The sequence below is a fragment of the Alligator mississippiensis genome, chromosome 15, assembly GCF_030867095.1.
Source record: "Alligator mississippiensis isolate rAllMis1 chromosome 15, rAllMis1, whole genome shotgun sequence".
Lineage (NCBI taxonomy): Eukaryota > Metazoa > Chordata > Crocodylia > Alligatoridae > Alligator > Alligator mississippiensis.
This window is the reverse complement of record NC_081838.1, coordinates 24,852,593-24,869,556: the sequence shown is the minus strand read 5'-3', so window position 1 is coordinate 24,869,556 and position 16,964 is coordinate 24,852,593. Positions and strand designations below refer to the sequence as shown.

General features: G+C 61.2%; 1 protein-coding gene across 5 annotated transcripts in view; it reads right to left on the bottom strand.

Moving 5' to 3' along the window:
* Positions 1–16,964, bottom strand: part of DNAH2 (dynein axonemal heavy chain 2) — a 91,043-nt gene that overhangs the window by 2,577 nt on the left and 71,502 nt on the right. For all 5 annotated transcript variants that reach the window (XM_059718610.1, XM_059718612.1, XM_059718611.1 and 2 more), the window contains 22 exons: positions 16,022–16,232; positions 15,709–15,825; positions 14,824–14,965; positions 14,112–14,281; positions 13,778–13,894; positions 12,960–13,124; positions 12,692–12,817; positions 11,668–11,816; positions 11,153–11,219; positions 10,267–10,414; positions 9,846–9,994; positions 9,159–9,292; positions 8,883–9,027; positions 8,254–8,453; positions 6,483–6,609; positions 6,035–6,221; positions 5,738–5,886; positions 4,750–4,933; positions 3,415–3,605; positions 3,125–3,316; positions 994–1,178; positions 88–313 (listed from right to left, as the gene is read on the bottom strand). In XM_059718610.1, the coding sequence (XP_059574593.1) occupies positions 88–313; positions 994–1,178; positions 3,125–3,316; positions 3,415–3,605; positions 4,750–4,933; positions 5,738–5,886; positions 6,035–6,221; positions 6,483–6,609; positions 8,254–8,453; positions 8,883–9,027; positions 9,159–9,292; positions 9,846–9,994; positions 10,267–10,414; positions 11,153–11,219; positions 11,668–11,816; positions 12,692–12,817; positions 12,960–13,124; positions 13,778–13,894; positions 14,112–14,281; positions 14,824–14,965; positions 15,709–15,825; positions 16,022–16,232 (3,481 nt within the window). The remainder of the gene's footprint in view (positions 1–87; positions 314–993; positions 1,179–3,124; positions 3,317–3,414; positions 3,606–4,749; positions 4,934–5,737; positions 5,887–6,034; positions 6,222–6,482; positions 6,610–8,253; positions 8,454–8,882; positions 9,028–9,158; positions 9,293–9,845; positions 9,995–10,266; positions 10,415–11,152; positions 11,220–11,667; positions 11,817–12,691; positions 12,818–12,959; positions 13,125–13,777; positions 13,895–14,111; positions 14,282–14,823; positions 14,966–15,708; positions 15,826–16,021; positions 16,233–16,964) is intronic.

The window sequence follows — 16,964 nt, the reverse complement described above, 5'->3', positions numbered from 1 at the left end:
CCCACCACCTGCCTCCCAACCCCCGGCTTGGGCCAGGCAAGGCTGACCCTGCCAGACCCCAACTTGGCGTCCCCAGGTAGATCGCACCTTGTCCTCACGGCTCTGGGCGGCAGGGCTGGGTGGGCGTTGGGGCTGCAAGGCCAGCAGGGTGTCAAGCAGGGTGCGGGCAGTGCTGATGGCAGCGGCAGCAGCAGCATTGGTGTGCTGCCCGAAGGCGCCCGGGGGGTCATGGGCCGGCAGCATGCTGATGTGCTCCCGGTATGATGCCAGGTCCCCGTCCTTCGGGATGTAGTAGGTGTCCAGCGCTGACAGCCTGCCATGGGGGTGCAGCGTCAGCTGGCCCCGCCCCCTCCCCATCTTAGCCATGCCCCCTCTAGGCTGCTGGAGGTGGGGCCAGGCTCAACAGACCTCACCTTAGGGGCTGTGGCCATGATGAGAGTGGTGGGGGCTCAGAAGGCCCCTGGATCCATGAGTTGTGGCCAATCAGAGCACCACAGGTGGTGGACTAGCAGGCCCCGCCCCCTGGATTACCCTCCCCCTGGATCCATAGGGGCATGCCTAATGAGAGCACCACAGTTGGTGGAGGCTGTGCAGGCCCTGCCCCCTGGATCCACAGTGGGGCATGGCCAAGATGAAAGCAGTGTACAGCCCTTGGGGCTCAGCTGGCTCTGCCCCCTTGGATCTGTAGGGGGTGTGGCTTGGGCAGGCCCCACCCCTGTGTAGCCCCATCCCCTGGGCAGAAGCAGTCAGATCCATCTTGCCCCTTTCATATTATCTCCCCACTAGAACCTAGAAGGGGTGTAGCCACATGGCAGGAACTAAGCCCCACCCACCCCAGATAGCCCTGCACCCTCTCCTAAGAGCACCCTGTCACCCAAAGGAGGGGGGAGCACACCTGGAGAGCTGCACATAGTCAATTGAGGTGGGGGGGGAGGAAGAGCAGCCCCGCCTCCCCAGGAAGCCCGGCGCCCCGGAGAAGCCCCAGCCCATTACTTGTAGAAGGGCGTGGCTAAGGCCTGCTCGCAGAAGCAGTCACTGCTGTAGGCTAGCAGGAGGCGCCGGTCCCAGTTGTCTGTCACGTGACCACCATAGTTGACACCCGCGATGAGGTAGCGCAGTGCCTCCCACGGCGTCTCCTCGTACTCATCTAGGTAGAGGCTCAGCAGGTTCTCTGACACCTGACAGGGGAGGGGGGGGAAGGTCATAGCAGGACCTGCCCCCTGGGGGGATTCCTCTGCCCCCACCCCAACCTGGGGACCCTGATCTCAGGTGGAGGAATAAGGGGGGAAACTGAGGCAGGGGGTGGGGGGGACTGAGACTGGGAGGAAACTAAGATAGAGAAGAGGGAAACTGAGGCAGAGGAAGGGAAAGCAATGAGGCAGAAGGGAACTAAGATGGGGGAAACAGGGACAAGAGGGGAAACTGAAACAAAGGAGGAGAAACTGAGATGGGGAAACTAAGGCAGAGGAAGGGAAACTAAGAGAAGGGGAAACTTAGGCAGGGAGGGGAAACTGAGGCAGGAAACTGAGGTGAGGGGAACTGAGGCAGAGCAAGGGAAACCGAGGTGGGATGGAAAAGCAATAAGGCAGTACAGCACTGAGGTGGGAGAGGAAACAAGGACAAGAGAGAAACTGAGGCAGAGAGAGGGAAACTAAGGCAGGGAATGTTGTCTTGGGCTGCATAGGCTGGGAGCACCTGAGGACAGAGCACTGGTTGAGACCCACCCCCCGGGTTAGGGCCCCAGGGCCAAGGGCATTACGATCCTGCACCGTGGGGACGGCTATTGCGTCTGCCCAGGCCTGTTGTGCATGTGCCCAGGCCTGTTGTGCCCAGGCTCTGTTGTGTAACATAGCATATACCCAGCACATCGCATATGAAGTGCATCTGAGGTGTGGACATGTGGCATTTGCCTCGTGTGTAGCATGTGCCCTGGTGTGTGCCATCTGCCTGCTATGCAGCATGTGCCCACACATGGATTGTGTGCCCGCACATATAGCCTGTATGCACGCACGTACAGTGTAACCTGTGCCAAGACATTTTGTGTGTAACACACCTGGTATGTAACACATGCCTTGTGTGGGACGTGTGCTAAGGTGTATCGTGTATAATGTGTGCCCAGGCATGTAGTGTGTGATGTGCACCTGGTATGTAGTACGTATTGTATCCCTAAACATGTACCGCATCCCCAGGTGTGTAGGATGTGGTGTCAGGCATGTATCCCCAGTCATACAGCATGTAATGTACCTGGTGTGTAGCCTGCAACATGGCATGTGGTGTGTGCCTAGCATGTGGCATGTTCCTAGATACGTAGCATATATCTGGCACACAACATGTCCCCAAGCGTGTAGTGTGGCATGTAACGTGTCCCCCAAATGCAAAGCATTTCCCATGTGCCTGTCTAGCATGTCCCCAGGCATGTGGCATTTCACATGTGCCTGACATGTAGCATGTACCAGGCATGGAACACCTCACATGTGCCTAATGTGTAGCATGTAGCATGTTCCCAGACACATAGCATCTAACATGTGCCTGCCATATAGCATAGCATGTTCCCAGGCCCGAATCATAGATTCATAGATGTTAGGGTCGGAAGGGACCTCAATAGATCATCGAGTCCGACCCCCCGCATAGGCAGGAGAGAGTGCTGGGTTTAGATGACCCCAGCTAGATGCCTATCTAACCTCCCCTTGAAGACCCCCAGGGGAGGGGAGAGCACCACCTCCCTTGGGAGCCCGTTCCAGACCTTGGCCACTCGAACTGTGAAGAAGTTCTTCCTAATGTCTAGTCATCTCACATGTGCCTGCCATATGTGTAGTATATCCCCAGGCCCGTAGCATCTCCAATGTGCCTGACATATAGCATGTACCAGGCATGTAACACTTCATATGTGCCTGTTGTCTAGCATGTAGCATGTTCCCAGACATGTAACAGCTCACACATGCCTTCCACATAGCATGTAGCATATTCCAAGCACGTAACACCTCACATGACCCTGACATATTGCACGTGCCAGGCCCGTAGCACCTCCCATGTGCCCGCTCTATAGCACATAGCCTGTCCCCAGGCCTGTAGCACCTCCCATGTGCACACTGTGTGGCACTTGGCGTGTGCCCGCTACACCTACCTCGAAATCGGAGTCATTGAAGCCATAGATGACATTCCAGCCCAGCTGCAGGAACTGGCGCCGCTCCAGCAGGAGACTGTGGAAGAAGCAGAGGGCGAAGAGCAGCTTCTTGTAGCGTGCCAGGCGGCTGCAGCGCCCAAACTGCGGCTCCGTCACCAGCTGGTACAGGCGCGTCATGTTGGCCTTCAGGCCCTGTGGGGCAAACAACAGGGGGTATCGGGTCAGCGTGGGCACTGTCCCCCTCCCCTCTCCAAGCGGTGCCCGCCCTCCCCACCCCCGCACCAGCTCACCGTGGGTGGCTCGGTGGTGACCTTGATGGCAGCCTGCAGCACAGAAATGGGGAAGCCAGGATGGGGGCTGGAGCTGAGCCACAGGCGGAAGTCGGGGTGCGGGTCCTCGGCTGCCAGCTGCTCCACCAGCTTTGCCAGCTGCGGCATCCACGATAGTGACAGGTGGCAGTTGGCGAGGAACACCCAGCTCCCTGCAGGATGCCCAGATGGTCCACATGGGTCCTGTGGACCTCCAGGTCCCAGGGGACCCTTTCCAGACCCACAGTGTCCTAGCAACCTGTGCCCATGGTAAGCCAGGTTGCCCCTAGCAACCCATGCCCATTTCCCCTGGCAACCTGCCCCCCACAGCCTCCTGGCAACCCACACCCCTGGGTCCCTAGCAGCCCATGCCCAGTTAGCCAGGCTTCTAGCAACCCATGCCTGTTTCCCCTGGCAACTCACTCCCACAAACCCTTAGCAACCTGCACACCTAGGTCAGCAGCAACCCATGCCCATGGTAACCCAGGTTGCCTCTAGCAACCCACACCTCTGGGTCCCCAGTAACCCATGCCCATAGTTAGCCAGGCTTCTAACAACCCTCACCTGCCTGGGCCACCCAGGCACTGCTCCCTCCACCCATGCCCCCAGCCCTGTCTCAGTGTGGCTGTGTGTAACTAGGCCCCTTGCGTGTGTGGCTGTGCGCACCCAGGGTATCGTGTGTAGCTATGCGCAGCCGCGTATGCCAAGACATCGGCTGGCTCTTTGTATGTGTGGCTCAGTGTGGAGCCAGGGCTTTTGCATGTGTGGATGTGTGCGCCTGGGGGTGTTGTGTATGTGCACGCACAGGGGCTGTGTGTACTTTGAGGGGGTGGCAGTGTTGTGTGTGCATATGTACAGCTAACTGGTTAGGGCTGTACACGTGTTCGAGAGTATCGGAAATGTGTGGTTGTACGTGCCCAGGGATATTGACCATGTGTGTGCAACTGTGTACGGGGGGTGGGGGGGTGGAGGGTGTGTACCCAATTAGGTCACTATGGCTGTGTATGCCCAATGGTGTTAGATGTGTGCGGGTGCGTGTGCCCAGGGATAAGAACCATGTGGGTGCAACTGCGTGTACGTAAGGGCGTTGTATTTACATGCCGAGCTAGGTCTCTACAGCTGCGTGCCTGGAAGTGTGTAAATACATTATACATGTGCATATGTCTGTATGCGTGTATATACGTGTACATGTATATATATATAGGTATACACGTATGCACACATATTGGTGTGTATGTATGCATAAGAGTGCTGGGTGCATCTGCGCATCCCCATACACATGTGTGTCACCAGCACATGTGCGTGTGTGAGCCTCACCGTGGCGCACGCCCTCCTGGATCATGCGGGTGGCAATGGGGGCCTGGCCCTGGCCCAGTGAGAGGGCGTGCAGGCGCAGGGCCATGCCCACCTGCTCCGCCAGCTGCAGCAGCCCTGGTGCCGGGTCCACACCGGGCGACAGCACAAACACCAGCGGCGTCCGTGGCAACGAGTCTTCCAACACCTGAGGGTGGGCCGGGGGCAGGGCTGCAGCACTCGCTGCTGGGCCATGCCCCTGGGCCTCATAAGTCCCACCCATGGATGCCAGCTCCACCCCCAGCCCCACCCAGTTAGGCCACATCCCTAGACCCCAAGTCTCACCCCCCTCTGTGCCTGCCAGCTACACCCCATCCTGATAGGCCACACCCCCAGGCCTTGTGAGCCCTGCCCCCATGCTGGAAGGCCCTGCCCCACATGGCTGCTAGCCCCACCCATCCTGGCAGGTCACACCCCCAGGCCCTGTAAACTTCCCCCTACACTGAGAAGCCCCACCTCACATGGCTGCCCGCCCCATGCCATCCTGGTAGGCCACACCCTCAAGTTTTATAAGCCCCACCCCATACATGCCTGCCAGCACCACTGCATCCTGGCAGGCCACACCCCCAGGCCCTGTAAACTTCCCCCCACATTGCTAAGTTCCGCCTCAGACAGTTGCCAGTCCTCCTCCCGCATCCTGATAGGCCACACCTGTCAGCCCTGAAATCCCTGCCTCCCACATGCCTGCCAGCCCCACCCCGTCCTGGTGGGCCACATCCCTATGCCCTGTAAGCCCACCCCCCCACACATACCTGCCAGACCCAACCTACCTGGTAGACCACACCGCCAGGTTTTATAAACCCTGCCCTCAACATGCCTGCCAGTCCCACCCTATTCTGGCAGGCCGCACCTCTAGGTGCTGTAAGCCCCACCTCCACCGTGGCAGGCCACGGCCCAGACCCCACATGCCCCACCCCCACCCAAGAAGCCCCGCAAGCCCCACCCCACTCACGGCCTTCATGGAGAGCACAGGTGGCTCGACAAAGGCAGAGCCCAGATGGGAGACGACGAAGGCACTGATGCAGAGCCCCACGCGGTCAGGGCGCAGTGCCCGCACCACCAACATCCGCTGCAGCTGCCCGCATGCGTTCTCCCACTCCCCTGCACAGGGGGCGGGGTCAGCCATGGCCCTGCCCCTGCAGGACCCAGGGATGTGGGCCCGCTTGGCCTTCCCAGGACTGGGGGAACCCAGGCATGCAGGCTTCCCCTCTCCCCCTCCCTACAAAGGAACCCAGGCATCTAGGCGCACCTGGCAGCAGGGCCCGCTCAGGCCGGGCACTGCTGTACCAGAGGTGCCAGTCACGTGGGTGCTGCTCGAAGGAGTTCATGATGCCATGGAAGCTCGGCAACTTGTCCAGCTCTGTCACATTGTCCCAGTAGGCATCGGGCAGCCAGGATGGGCACGGGTTGTCCATCTGCCCCTCATGGTCTAGCACCTGTGCCCATGTCCGCACCCGTCATGGCTGCCCTGGGCCCCTCACTTCCAACCCAAAGCCCTCTGCCGCCCCCCTCCGGGCCCTGCCGGTGCCCTTCACTCCCAACCCAAAGCCCTCTGCCCACCCCGGGCCCTGCCGGTGCCCCTCACTCCCAACCTGCAGCCCCTGCCCCTCCCTCAGCCCTGCCAGTGTGCCTCACTCCCAAACTGCAGGCTCCTGCCCCCCACATGCTCCTCACTCCTGACCCACAGCCCCGCTCACCACGCCCCCGCGCAGGAAGAAGCTGTACTCATCCGTGTGGAGGCTCCCAGCCACCTCCAGGATCTTGGCACACATGTGGAAGCTAAAGAGCAGCTTGTGGCACTCAAAGAGCCCGCGGCAGGCGTACCTGGGGGCATAGGTCACAGGGGGCAAAGGTCACTCAGGGTAGTAAGAGTCATTAGTCACCAGGAGGGCATTAAGATTCAGGGGTTGCTGGGGTGTCACTGAGACAGGGGTCACCAAGGAGCACTAAGGATCAGGGATTAGTGGGGGCACCTATATTTAGGCATCCCTGGAGGGTTATCGGGGGTCGGAGATCACTTAGGGAACAAAGGGCTAGGGGTCACTGGGAGGGATCAGGAGTCACCAAAGCACAGTAAGAGTCAGGAATCAGCAGGTTCACCAAAGGGCAAGGGGTCACTGGGATTACCAGAAGTCACCAGGCAGCAGCAAAGGTCAAAGGCTCATTGTGGGGTCGCTAGAGGCAAAGGGGGTGGCTGGCACCAGCTTGCAGGTACCCCCAGCCAGCAGGGTGTTGTGAGGGATGGGTGTCTGTGTATCAGAGGTAGCAGACACTAGGCACTGTATGGAAGAAAGATGGGAGGGGTGTGTGTGGAGGGCGTCACTCCTCAGGCTGTAGCTGCATATGGTGTAGGTGTGCAGTGTATGGAGGGCAGCAGCCTCATGGTGGTACTTGTGCATGGTAGGGGGGTGTATGTGATAAAGGTAGCAGTACCTACCTATATAGCTGGTGTAGGTGCAGTCTGCGTGCGTAGAATGCACACTATGCAGGTATGGAGTGGTGTGTACAGGGGTGCAAAAACTGTAGGGCTTATAAGCAGCGGTACATGTGGACAGCATAGGTTTGTTGTGGGGGCAGGGGGCACAGCCAGGAATAGTGTGGCACCTGTACATGTGTGGTATTTGGGTGTAGGTGGTACAGGTGGCACCTGAACAGAGTGTAGGTGAGGTGTAGGAATGTAGGGGATACAGGCAGCAGCGCTTGTACACAGTATAAATGTGTTGTGGGAGTGCAGGGGGTACAGATGATGTCACCTATACACAGTATAGATGTGGCATGGGGATGTGGGGAAGTAGGGAGTACAGGTGGCAACACTTGGCGTGGGGTTAGATTGTACGGAGGGCTGTAAGGGGTATAGGTGACAATACTACAGTACCTGTAGACAGCACAGGTGGGGTGCATGGGGCCACATACGGGTACAGGCAGTGGTATTGTGGTGATTACAGATGGTGTAGATGTGGTTTAGTGGAACCTTGGGGGGCACAGGCAGTGATACCACAGTACACAGACACATAGATACACAGTACACATAGACAGCATAGGTGTGGTGTGGCAGTGCAGGGGGCTGTAGAGGGTTCAGGCTGTACAGGCAGCAGCTCTGGGCTTCCTGCAGGTGGCATAGATGTAGCACGGACAGTTGTAGGGGGTACAGGCAGCAGCAGGACCTGCAGACAGTGTAAGGAAGGTGTAGGGGGCTGTGGAGGGGTACAGGTGGTTTCAGGGCCTGCAGAAAAGTGTAGGGGTGGCAGGATGTGCAGAAGGTGTAGGGGAGGTGCGGTGGGCCACGGGATGGTACAGGCAGTGGTGGGACCTGCAGACAGTTTAGGAGAGGTGCGGGGCGATGGGGGGGAAAGGTGGCAACAGGATGTGCAGAAGGTACAGGGGAGGTGCAGGGGGCCACAGGACAGTACATGCGGCGGCAGGACCTGCAGAAAGTGTAGGAGAAGTAGAGGGGGCTACAGAGGGCACCTGTAGACGGCGTAGGTGTGGTGGTCATTGAGACAGCGGATGCGCTCGTCCAGGCGGGCACCGCGGGGGCTGCGGGCAATGCTGAGGGTGAAGAGCTCCACGTAGGCATCCAGCGAGAACTGGTACATGGGGTCAATGCGCCCCATGTCCATCAGCACAAAGAAGAGCACGGCTGCCCGCTGGGCGCATGGCCGGTACGCCTGGGGGGGCACACGCATGTCAGGCCCCCATGGTCCCAGGGGGTGAAGCCAGACCTGGCCCCTACCCCTAGGACACTGGTCATGGGGCCATTGCCAGCTCCTCCCCTCTCCCTCAGGCAGGACCAGGCATAGCTCTTCCCTCTGGGGCTCCTGGGGGTGGAGCCAGGCCCAGCCCTTCCTCTCAGACTCTAACAAGGGGAGCCACCACTACCCCCTCATCTTAGGGGAATGAAGCCCAGCCTCACCTTCAAGTTCAGGGTGGAGCCAGCCCCTCTCCTCATTGTCCCAGAAGGTGGAGTCATCCATAAATAGCCCCTCCCCATCAGGCCCCAGCCCAGCCCCTCCCCTCATTCTCAAGGGTGGACCCAGGCTCAGCCCCTCCCCTCACTCTCCTCAAGGGTGGAGCCAGGCCCAGCCCCACCCCCTCACCTCGCGAGCGGCATCGATCTTGGCCTCCGTGGCCTCGCTGGTGGCCAGTTGGTCACTGACCTCACCGGCCGTCACCTTGGAGCTCTGCAGGGTCGTCACCAGCTGCAAGTCATCCAGCAGTGACCCTGTTGCCTCGTTCAGCAGCCTGTGGGGGGCGAAGGGAGGATGTGAGCAGGGGTTCAGGGCCCACCCAGGAGCTGGCTGCATCTCCCTATGGTCCAGGGGGTCCCTGTTACACCCAGCCAGGGCCCACTCCAGAGATGGACACACCCCCACCTGAGGATCTCATCCTCCAGCTCCTGCAGCCGCCTCTTGCCGGCTGCAATGTTGAGCACCAATGTGTCCTTCTGCTCCTCCAGCTCTGGGCGCTCCTTGCGTACCACAATTCCCAGCAACTGTGCTTCCAGGCCCTGTGGGAGGCCCAGCCCCTCCCCATTAGCCCTACCAACTCCTGGGATTAGCTCCACCCCTCCCTTTAGTAGCCCTCTTGCCCCACCCCTCCCTATATTGACCTTCTTTCTCTATTAGCCCTGCCCCCTCCACAAGACAGCCCCATCACTGAGGAAGCCCTGCCCCCTCCCCATGTTAGCCATGCCCCTCTGGGTATTGGCTCCACCCCTCCCCAGGTGAGCCCCACCCCCTCCCCAAGTTAAATTCCCCCCCACCCCAAGTCAACAGGGCCCTGCTTGGCCTTCCCCCTGCCTGTGTTAGACCCACCCCCTTCAGGTTAACCCCGTCCCCAAATTAGCCCCACTCCTTCCTGTATGAGGCCCTACCCAGTGCCTGGGTCAGCTCCAGCCTACCCCTGTTAGTCCCCCACCCCATATTAGCTTCACCCCCCTGCCCATATTAGCTCTGCCCCCTGTATTAGCTGCACCCCTACTCAAGTTAGCTCCGCCCCTCCCAGGCCGGCCCCATCCCCTCCTGTTAGCCCCACCCCCAGCCCATCAGCCCCACCCCCACCTGCTCCTTGACAGCGAAGTTGACAATGGCGGCGCGGGCAGCTGTCTCGGGTGCATAGTGTGGGTTGGACAGCTTGGTGGTGAGGTAGAGGCGGAAGGCAGGGCTGTACTCCACCTCCCGGTCCCCCAGGCGCAGCAGCAGCCGGCCACCTGCCAAAGGCCACGTCAGCCGGCAGACCCAGGCGTCCAGGCCCCCCACAGAGGTGAGGGAACCCAGGTGTCTGGGTGCCCCGATCCCAGGAGGGAACCCAGGCTTCCAGGCAGCCTGGAGGGAATCCATGTGTCTGGGCCCCTGGGAGGGACCCCAGGCATCCTGATCCCAAGAGGGAACCCAGGTGTGCAGGCCCCCAGGTGTCTGGGTGCCCTGGAAGGGAACCCAGGCGTCTGGCCCCAGGAGGGGACCCGGGCATCCGGGCACGCACCCACTCTGGTGACAGCACGGCCCAGCAGGGGTGTGAGCGCAGGGTCAAGCTGCTCCTGCAGGTCATGGATCAGCACCGGCACCCCCTGCTGCACAGCCCCCGCCAGCGCCCCCAGGTAGTCGCCCTGCAGATCCAAGATACGCAGGCCCTGGGGGGAGAGTGGAGGGGCTGGGGGCGGAGCCTGCTGCCAGGGGGTGGGGCTCTGGGCAGCTCAGGGCCCCAGCTGGGTGTGGGGGGCATAGAAGAGTGGATTGACTCCCATGCCCTGCCCAGTGGTCCCTGACTCCATATACCCTGACCCCCCAATGCCCCTTGACCCCCACCCAGTGCCCTCTAACCCCCACCCAGGGCCCCGAGCCCATACCCTATGACCTCATACCCCTACAGTGCCACCCTGACCACCCCGCAATTCCCCAGCCCCATACCCCTATCCCCAGTGCTACCCTGACCCATCTAGAGCCCTCTGACCCCATCCAGTGCCCCCTGATCCTACAGTGCCACCCTGACCCCCCAGTACCCCAATCCCATACCTTGTGACCCCATACACCGACCCCCATGGTGCCATCCTGACCCCCTAGTGCTCTCTGACCCCCCAGTGTCATTTGACCCCATACCCCCACAGTGCCACCCTGATCCCCCAGTGCTCCAACCCCTACCCAGTGCCCCAACCCATACCCTGTGACCTGATACCCCGACTCCCAGTGCCACCCTGACCCCCACTCAGTGCTCTCCTGACCACCCCTACCCAGTGCCCCAATCCCATATACCCCCTAACCCTCCAATACTGCCATGAACCTATACCTCTGGGTGCCCCAGTGCCCCCCTCCCCACTCCCAGCCCTATCCTTGCCCCCCAACCCCATAACCTCTGACCCCTGCCCCAGTACCTTGTCTGCCTCCATGTTCTTGATCCACTTGGAGGCCTGGCCCTGGGGGTCAATCATGAGTGGCCACCTGGCGCCAGGGGCAAGAGATCACATGTGGGACGGAGCCTCTCACATCTGGGGGTCCCACAGCCCCCTCCCCAGAGCTGTCTGCATGGCCAGCCCTGGCAGGGGCTCTATTCTACCCAGCCATGACCCACCCCAGAGCTGGCTGCATTTCTACTGAGCTACAGGTCCCTGTTATATGCAGCCATAGTTCACCCCAGAACTGGCTACATCTCAGTGCTGAGGGATCCCTGTTATACCCAGCTGTGACCAACCCCAGAGCTTGCTGAGCAACAGGTCCCCTAGCTGCTCCCATCCCCAGAGCTGGCTGCATCTCTGCTGAATTACAGGTCTCTGTTATATGCAGCCACGCTCCACCCCAGAGCAGGTTGCTTCTCAGTGGCAAGCAAGAGGTCCCTGGTATGCCCAGCTGCACCCACCCTAGAGCTGGCTGCCTCTGCCCCACCCCTCACCGGGTGCCACGGGTGACGATGAGCCCGTTCTCAGTGGAGAAGGCATCAGAGGGCAGCCCCTGCAGCGTCCAGGTCCGCACTGTCGGTGGGGTGGCCAGGAAGCCAGGCAGCGAGAAGCGTGGCGAGCAGGGCACCTGCTCCTCCCGGATCTGTTAGGCACCCTGTGAGCAGGTGCCCGGCCCCCCTGGGGCACCCCACCCCCACCAGCACCCCTGGGGGCAGGGAACGCCCCCAGGTCTCAGGATTGGGCCCCAGGCAGGATCTGGCCCAGGGGAGACAGGGCAGAGTGTGCCAGCAGGGGGCTCCCCCCACATCTGGGCAGGGCCTGGCACCTCCTTGACCTGTGACCCCTGCCCTTGTGACCCCTCGAGCCCTGCCCCCTGCTCCTCTGATCTCTAGCCCCTGACCCCTGTGACCTACCCCTGGCTTTGTGTCCCTATATGAGCCCATGTCCGCTCCCGAGCCTGTGAGGTGCACCAATCCCTTGCCCCTGTGACCCCCAACCTATGACCCACAGCTCCTGTGACCTCATGCTTCCAAGACCTGCTCTTGCACCCCCATAGGTCCTCTGACTTTTAGTCCCTGGGAACCAGGCCTGTGACCCCCCCAGCCCATGTATTGCGCCCCACCCCTATGACCTTATGACCCCCAGCCAGTGACCCCTGACCCCAGTCCATGACTCCAAAGCCCTGTGACACCCAGTCCAACTCCAACAACCCAATAATCCCATCCCCGCGATCCATGTGACCTATGACCCCATCTCCATGACCCAAAACCCCCATGGCCCCTAGGACCCTGCCCGTGACCCCATGACCCCCAGTCCATGACTCCAATGACCCCATGATCCCCAGCCCCCATGACCCCTATAACCCCGTTTCCAAGTCTCCATAACCCCCACCCGACCCCAGGACACTGCACCCCATTACCCCATGACCTCAACCCCTCTGCCCCACTCCCTCCATGATGTCATGCCCCTCATTGAGCACCATGTGACTCCTGCCCTCGTGACCTCCGACCCTCTAACCTGCTTCATCCAGATCTGGGAGACGATCTCGTCGCGGTAGTTGGAGAGGAAGGGCCCCATGTAGGACAGGAAGGCAGCAGCCAGCAGGCAGTCACCCACCACATAGCCCAGGTCCTCGTCCAGGCCCTGTCCAGCTGGGGGTCAGTGCGGGGGGCACGGACATCCCCCAATGCCCGCCCCCAGGCACCCTGCCAAAGCAGCCCTGGAGCTCAGGAGGTGCCCAAGGGGCTATGCTGGCACCCCAGGGTGTCAGGGAGGTAGTGCCCACCTGCACGGTCTCCTCCCAGCGGGCCTTCTCGCCCGCAAGCCCTGACACCAGCTTGTCAGCCCGGTCCAGCTTGAGCTCCATGTCCTCCGAGCGCGCCCGCAGCTCCTCCTTCTGTGCCAGCTTCTCCTCATACTCCTGCTTCAGCCGCTCCAGCCTCTCTGCCACCTGTGCAGGGACTGGGCTGCAGTCAGGGCACAGGGACCGGGCCCTGTGGTTATCCCCGCTGCACTAAGCAGGCTTGGTTGTGGTTGGTATGCAGATGGGAGACTGCCAAACAGATGGCAGCACCTGCCCCTGGTGGGAAAGGCTAAGCTGCCATCTGCTTGGCAGTCTCCCATCTGCATCCCAACCACAATTGCAAGCTAAGCAGGTGTATCTGTGGGTGGGAGTTGGATAGGTGGCTAACGGCAAGTACTGCAAGCCAAGCAGGTCCTGCTAGGGTCATCATGATGACAGACCATCCATTGTGGAGCAGCAATGACCCCTTGTGGCCACCAGGTGCCCTACTGTGCTAAGCAGGCCCAGCTGCAGTTAGGACATGGATGGGAGACTGCCAGCAGGTGACAGCACCCAGCCAGGAGGGAGAGCAGGCGCTGCAGGTGAATCTGTGGTGTCAGAACCTGGATGGAAGACCAAGCTTTGGGGAGTGCTTACTGCCTGCCAGAGGGTGGGGGGGAGCTGAGGCAGGTAATGCAGGCCCTCTCCCCCGCTGTGCTAAGCAGGTTACACTGTGGTCAGAATGCAGATGGGAGAACACCTATGAGCGAGCAGCAGTGACACCTGCCCCTGGTGCCCAGCTGCCCACCCCATGCACAAACCTCGCGCAGCTTGGCCTGGGCTTCAGCCTGTGACGCCTGCTTCTCGGCAAGCTGGGCTGCGGCTGCGTTCATGCGTGCACGCTTGGGCTCCACCACACGGTAAATGCGCCCATACATCTGTCAGGGGAGATACAGGGGGTCTGGCTGCCTGCCTGCCCTGCCCCATACCCAGGTGTCCAGGCACCGCTCCCCTCCCAACCCAAAGAGAGAACCCAGGCATCCAAGGTCCCAGCTGACCCCACTCCATTTCCAAGTGTCTGAGCCCCCACTCTCCCACACCCCTCTCAGCACAGAGAGAGAACCCAGGTGTCCAGGTTCCCCCAGCCCCACCCACCTCCATGGCGCGGACCCACATGCAGAGGGACTTGGCGGCCAGCGAGACGCGGCCCACGATGTCGGGCTGGAAGTCGGGCTGGGCACAAAAGCCCCCAATCTTCTTGAGCACCTTGTCTGAGATGTTGTCCTTGTCAAAGTGGATCAGCTGCTTGATGAAGGTTGGCTCACCTGGGGCCAGAGTTCAAGGGAACTTGGGCACACAAGGATTAAGGCACCTCCTGGGCCCAGGGTACACCCCTTCCTTAACTCTATCCCCCCGACTCTGAGCCAGGGGGCAAAAACTATAGGTCCCTCCCCTCCATTGCAGGGCTGGCCCCTAACCCCTCCCGCAGCCACTAGTCCCACTCCCCAACACAGGTCCAGGCCCCACCCCCACTCTTACCCTCTCCTGAGGCCCCACCCCATTTACCTCCCCCACATGCAAGGCCTGCCCCTCCAGGCCTGCCACAAGCTCTGCCCTCAACCCCCAGCCCAACCCCCTTTGAAACCACATATGCAGGATTTGCCCCTCCAGGCCCTACCCCCCATCCCTCAGCCCTGCAAGCCCCTCCAGGCCCTGTCCCCCATCCCTCAGCACAGCAAGCTTCACCCCCATCCCTCAGCCCTGCCCCAGGCACCGCCCCCACTCCCCAGGGCTCCACCCCCAGCCTCACCCTCTCCTCACCCCCACCCCACAGCCCCACCCCCCTCTGGGCTCCACCCCCACACACTTAGCTGGCGCTTGGCCTCAGCCCAGCTGGGCTCACTGCCGCGCAGGATCATGACGGCCTGCATGACAGTCTCCACCAGCCCCGGTGGGCGCCCGTATGACTTGATCTCTGTCATGTCCTTCTTGTTCAGTGACTCCAGTGCCTGCAGGGCAGGGGACCGAGTTTGTGGGGGCCCAAGGGGTGGAGTCTGGGGAGGGGGTGGAATCTGGGGAGGGGGTGGGGCCTGCAATAGCTGAAGGGGTGGGGTTTGGAGGGGGCAACCTGTGAGGGATGAGGGGGGTGGAATCTGTGGAGCGGAGCTTGTGACAGCTAAAGGGTCAGAGTTGGTGGAAGGAGTGGGGCCAAGGGGGTGGAGTCTGTGGAGGTGGAGCCTGTGATAGCTGAGGGGGAGGAGTCTGTGCAGGGGGTAAAACCTGCAATAGCTGAAGGAACAGTCTCTGGAGGGGTGGAGCCTGTGATAGTTGAGGAGGTGGAGTCAGTGAAGGGGTGGAGCTTGTTGGCTGAGGGGGTGGGGTTTGGAGGGGCAGAGCTTGTAATGGTGGGTGAGGCAGTCACTAGAAGGATGGAGCCTGTCAGGCCTGAGCGCTGAGGGGGCAGGGCCTATCAGTTCTGGAGATGCAGTCTGTGGCAGGAGAAAGAGGTGGAGGTTGTGACTTCTAAAAGGTGAGCCTGTTAGGTCTGGGGCGGAGCCAGTGACTTCTATTGGGGCAGAGCCTGTGGCCTCTTGGGGCCAGGCCTGACAGCTGAGGAGTGGAGCCTGACACAGCTGGAAGGAGGCAGCCTATCCTAAGCATCCCAGAGGCTGACCTATCACAGCAGAAGGGGTGGGCGTGGGGGCGGGGCCTCTGGCCTCCCCAGCCCCTCCCCCCACCTCCCTGCAGGCACCTTCATGGCTTCCTCCAGTGCTGGCAGCGCCTCCTCTAGGTCCTTCTGTGCATTGTCGGCCAGCGCCTTGCACTTCACCTCCTCAGCCGCGATCTTCTCGCTGTTGGCTGTCACCGTCTGGGGGGAAGGAGGGGTCAGTGGGGCCTGGTACCTTCTCTGGGGTGGGTGGTGCCCAGGCCTGCCAGGCTGGCACTGCCCAAATCCCCCAGGCTGGCACTGCCCAGAACCCACAATATTGGCACTACCAGGACTGCCTAATATTGGCACTACCCAGGCTGGCACTGCCCAGTCTCCCACCCCAGCCCGGCAGCACCTTCTGCTGCTCGTCGGCCTCACGCTTCTGCTGCACGATGACCACCAGGTACTCCTCGCACTGGCGCTGCACCTCAGCCACGCGGCACTTGGCGTGTGCCAGCTCTGCTCCCATGGCCTCCACCTTGGTGCGTGTCTCGTCAATCCGTGCCAACCCCGTGCGCAGCCGCCCAGCCTGCTGGCCCAGCTCCTGCCGCTTCTCACCCAGCAGCCTGGGGTTGTGGGGGGCACAAGGATATCTCCCATGATGGACTGGGGCACCCTGGGGGGGTCATAGGCCCTGGGCTGGCCCCTGTGTCCTGTGATGCACTGCTCTAGAGGGAGCCTGGGGGGGCTATGGGAAGGGGTCAGAGCAAGCCCACAGGCCCCAGGAGGGAAGGTGGTCTCCCATGATGCACTGGAGCACCCCCAGAGGATTGTGGGAGTCATAGGCCATGGGCTAGGTCTCCATGTTCCATGATGCCCTGCTCCAGAGAAAGCCTAGAGAACTTGTGGGAGTTGTCATTTCTTAGCTGCATCTCCCATGATGCACTGGGGTGCCAGTGCCCAGGTGCCTTGTGGAAGTTGAGGGCCCTCCCAGGCAAGCTCCGCTCACAGCCCAACCAGCCCCATCCCTCTCCCTGTCAGCTGTGCCCTGGAGCAGAAAACCTGGAGGCTCACAGGAGCGGAGGGGAAGCCAGAACCCATCTTCCATGATGCACTGGGCCTCCCAGGAGACACTGCTCCAGAGTGGGCACCCCAGTGGCTCATGAGAAATGTAGTCCGGGAGCTGTTGCCCTCCTATCCCAGACACAATCTTTCTCCTCCCATGATGCACCAGACCCACCCCTGCCCATAACTGTGGGGGAGGGGGTCTGTATCCCAGAATGCATGGGGGGGGCTCCTCCCAACAGGACACAAGACCACAGTGAGCCCTGAGCCCTGCTGGTGCACCTCACTCCCCA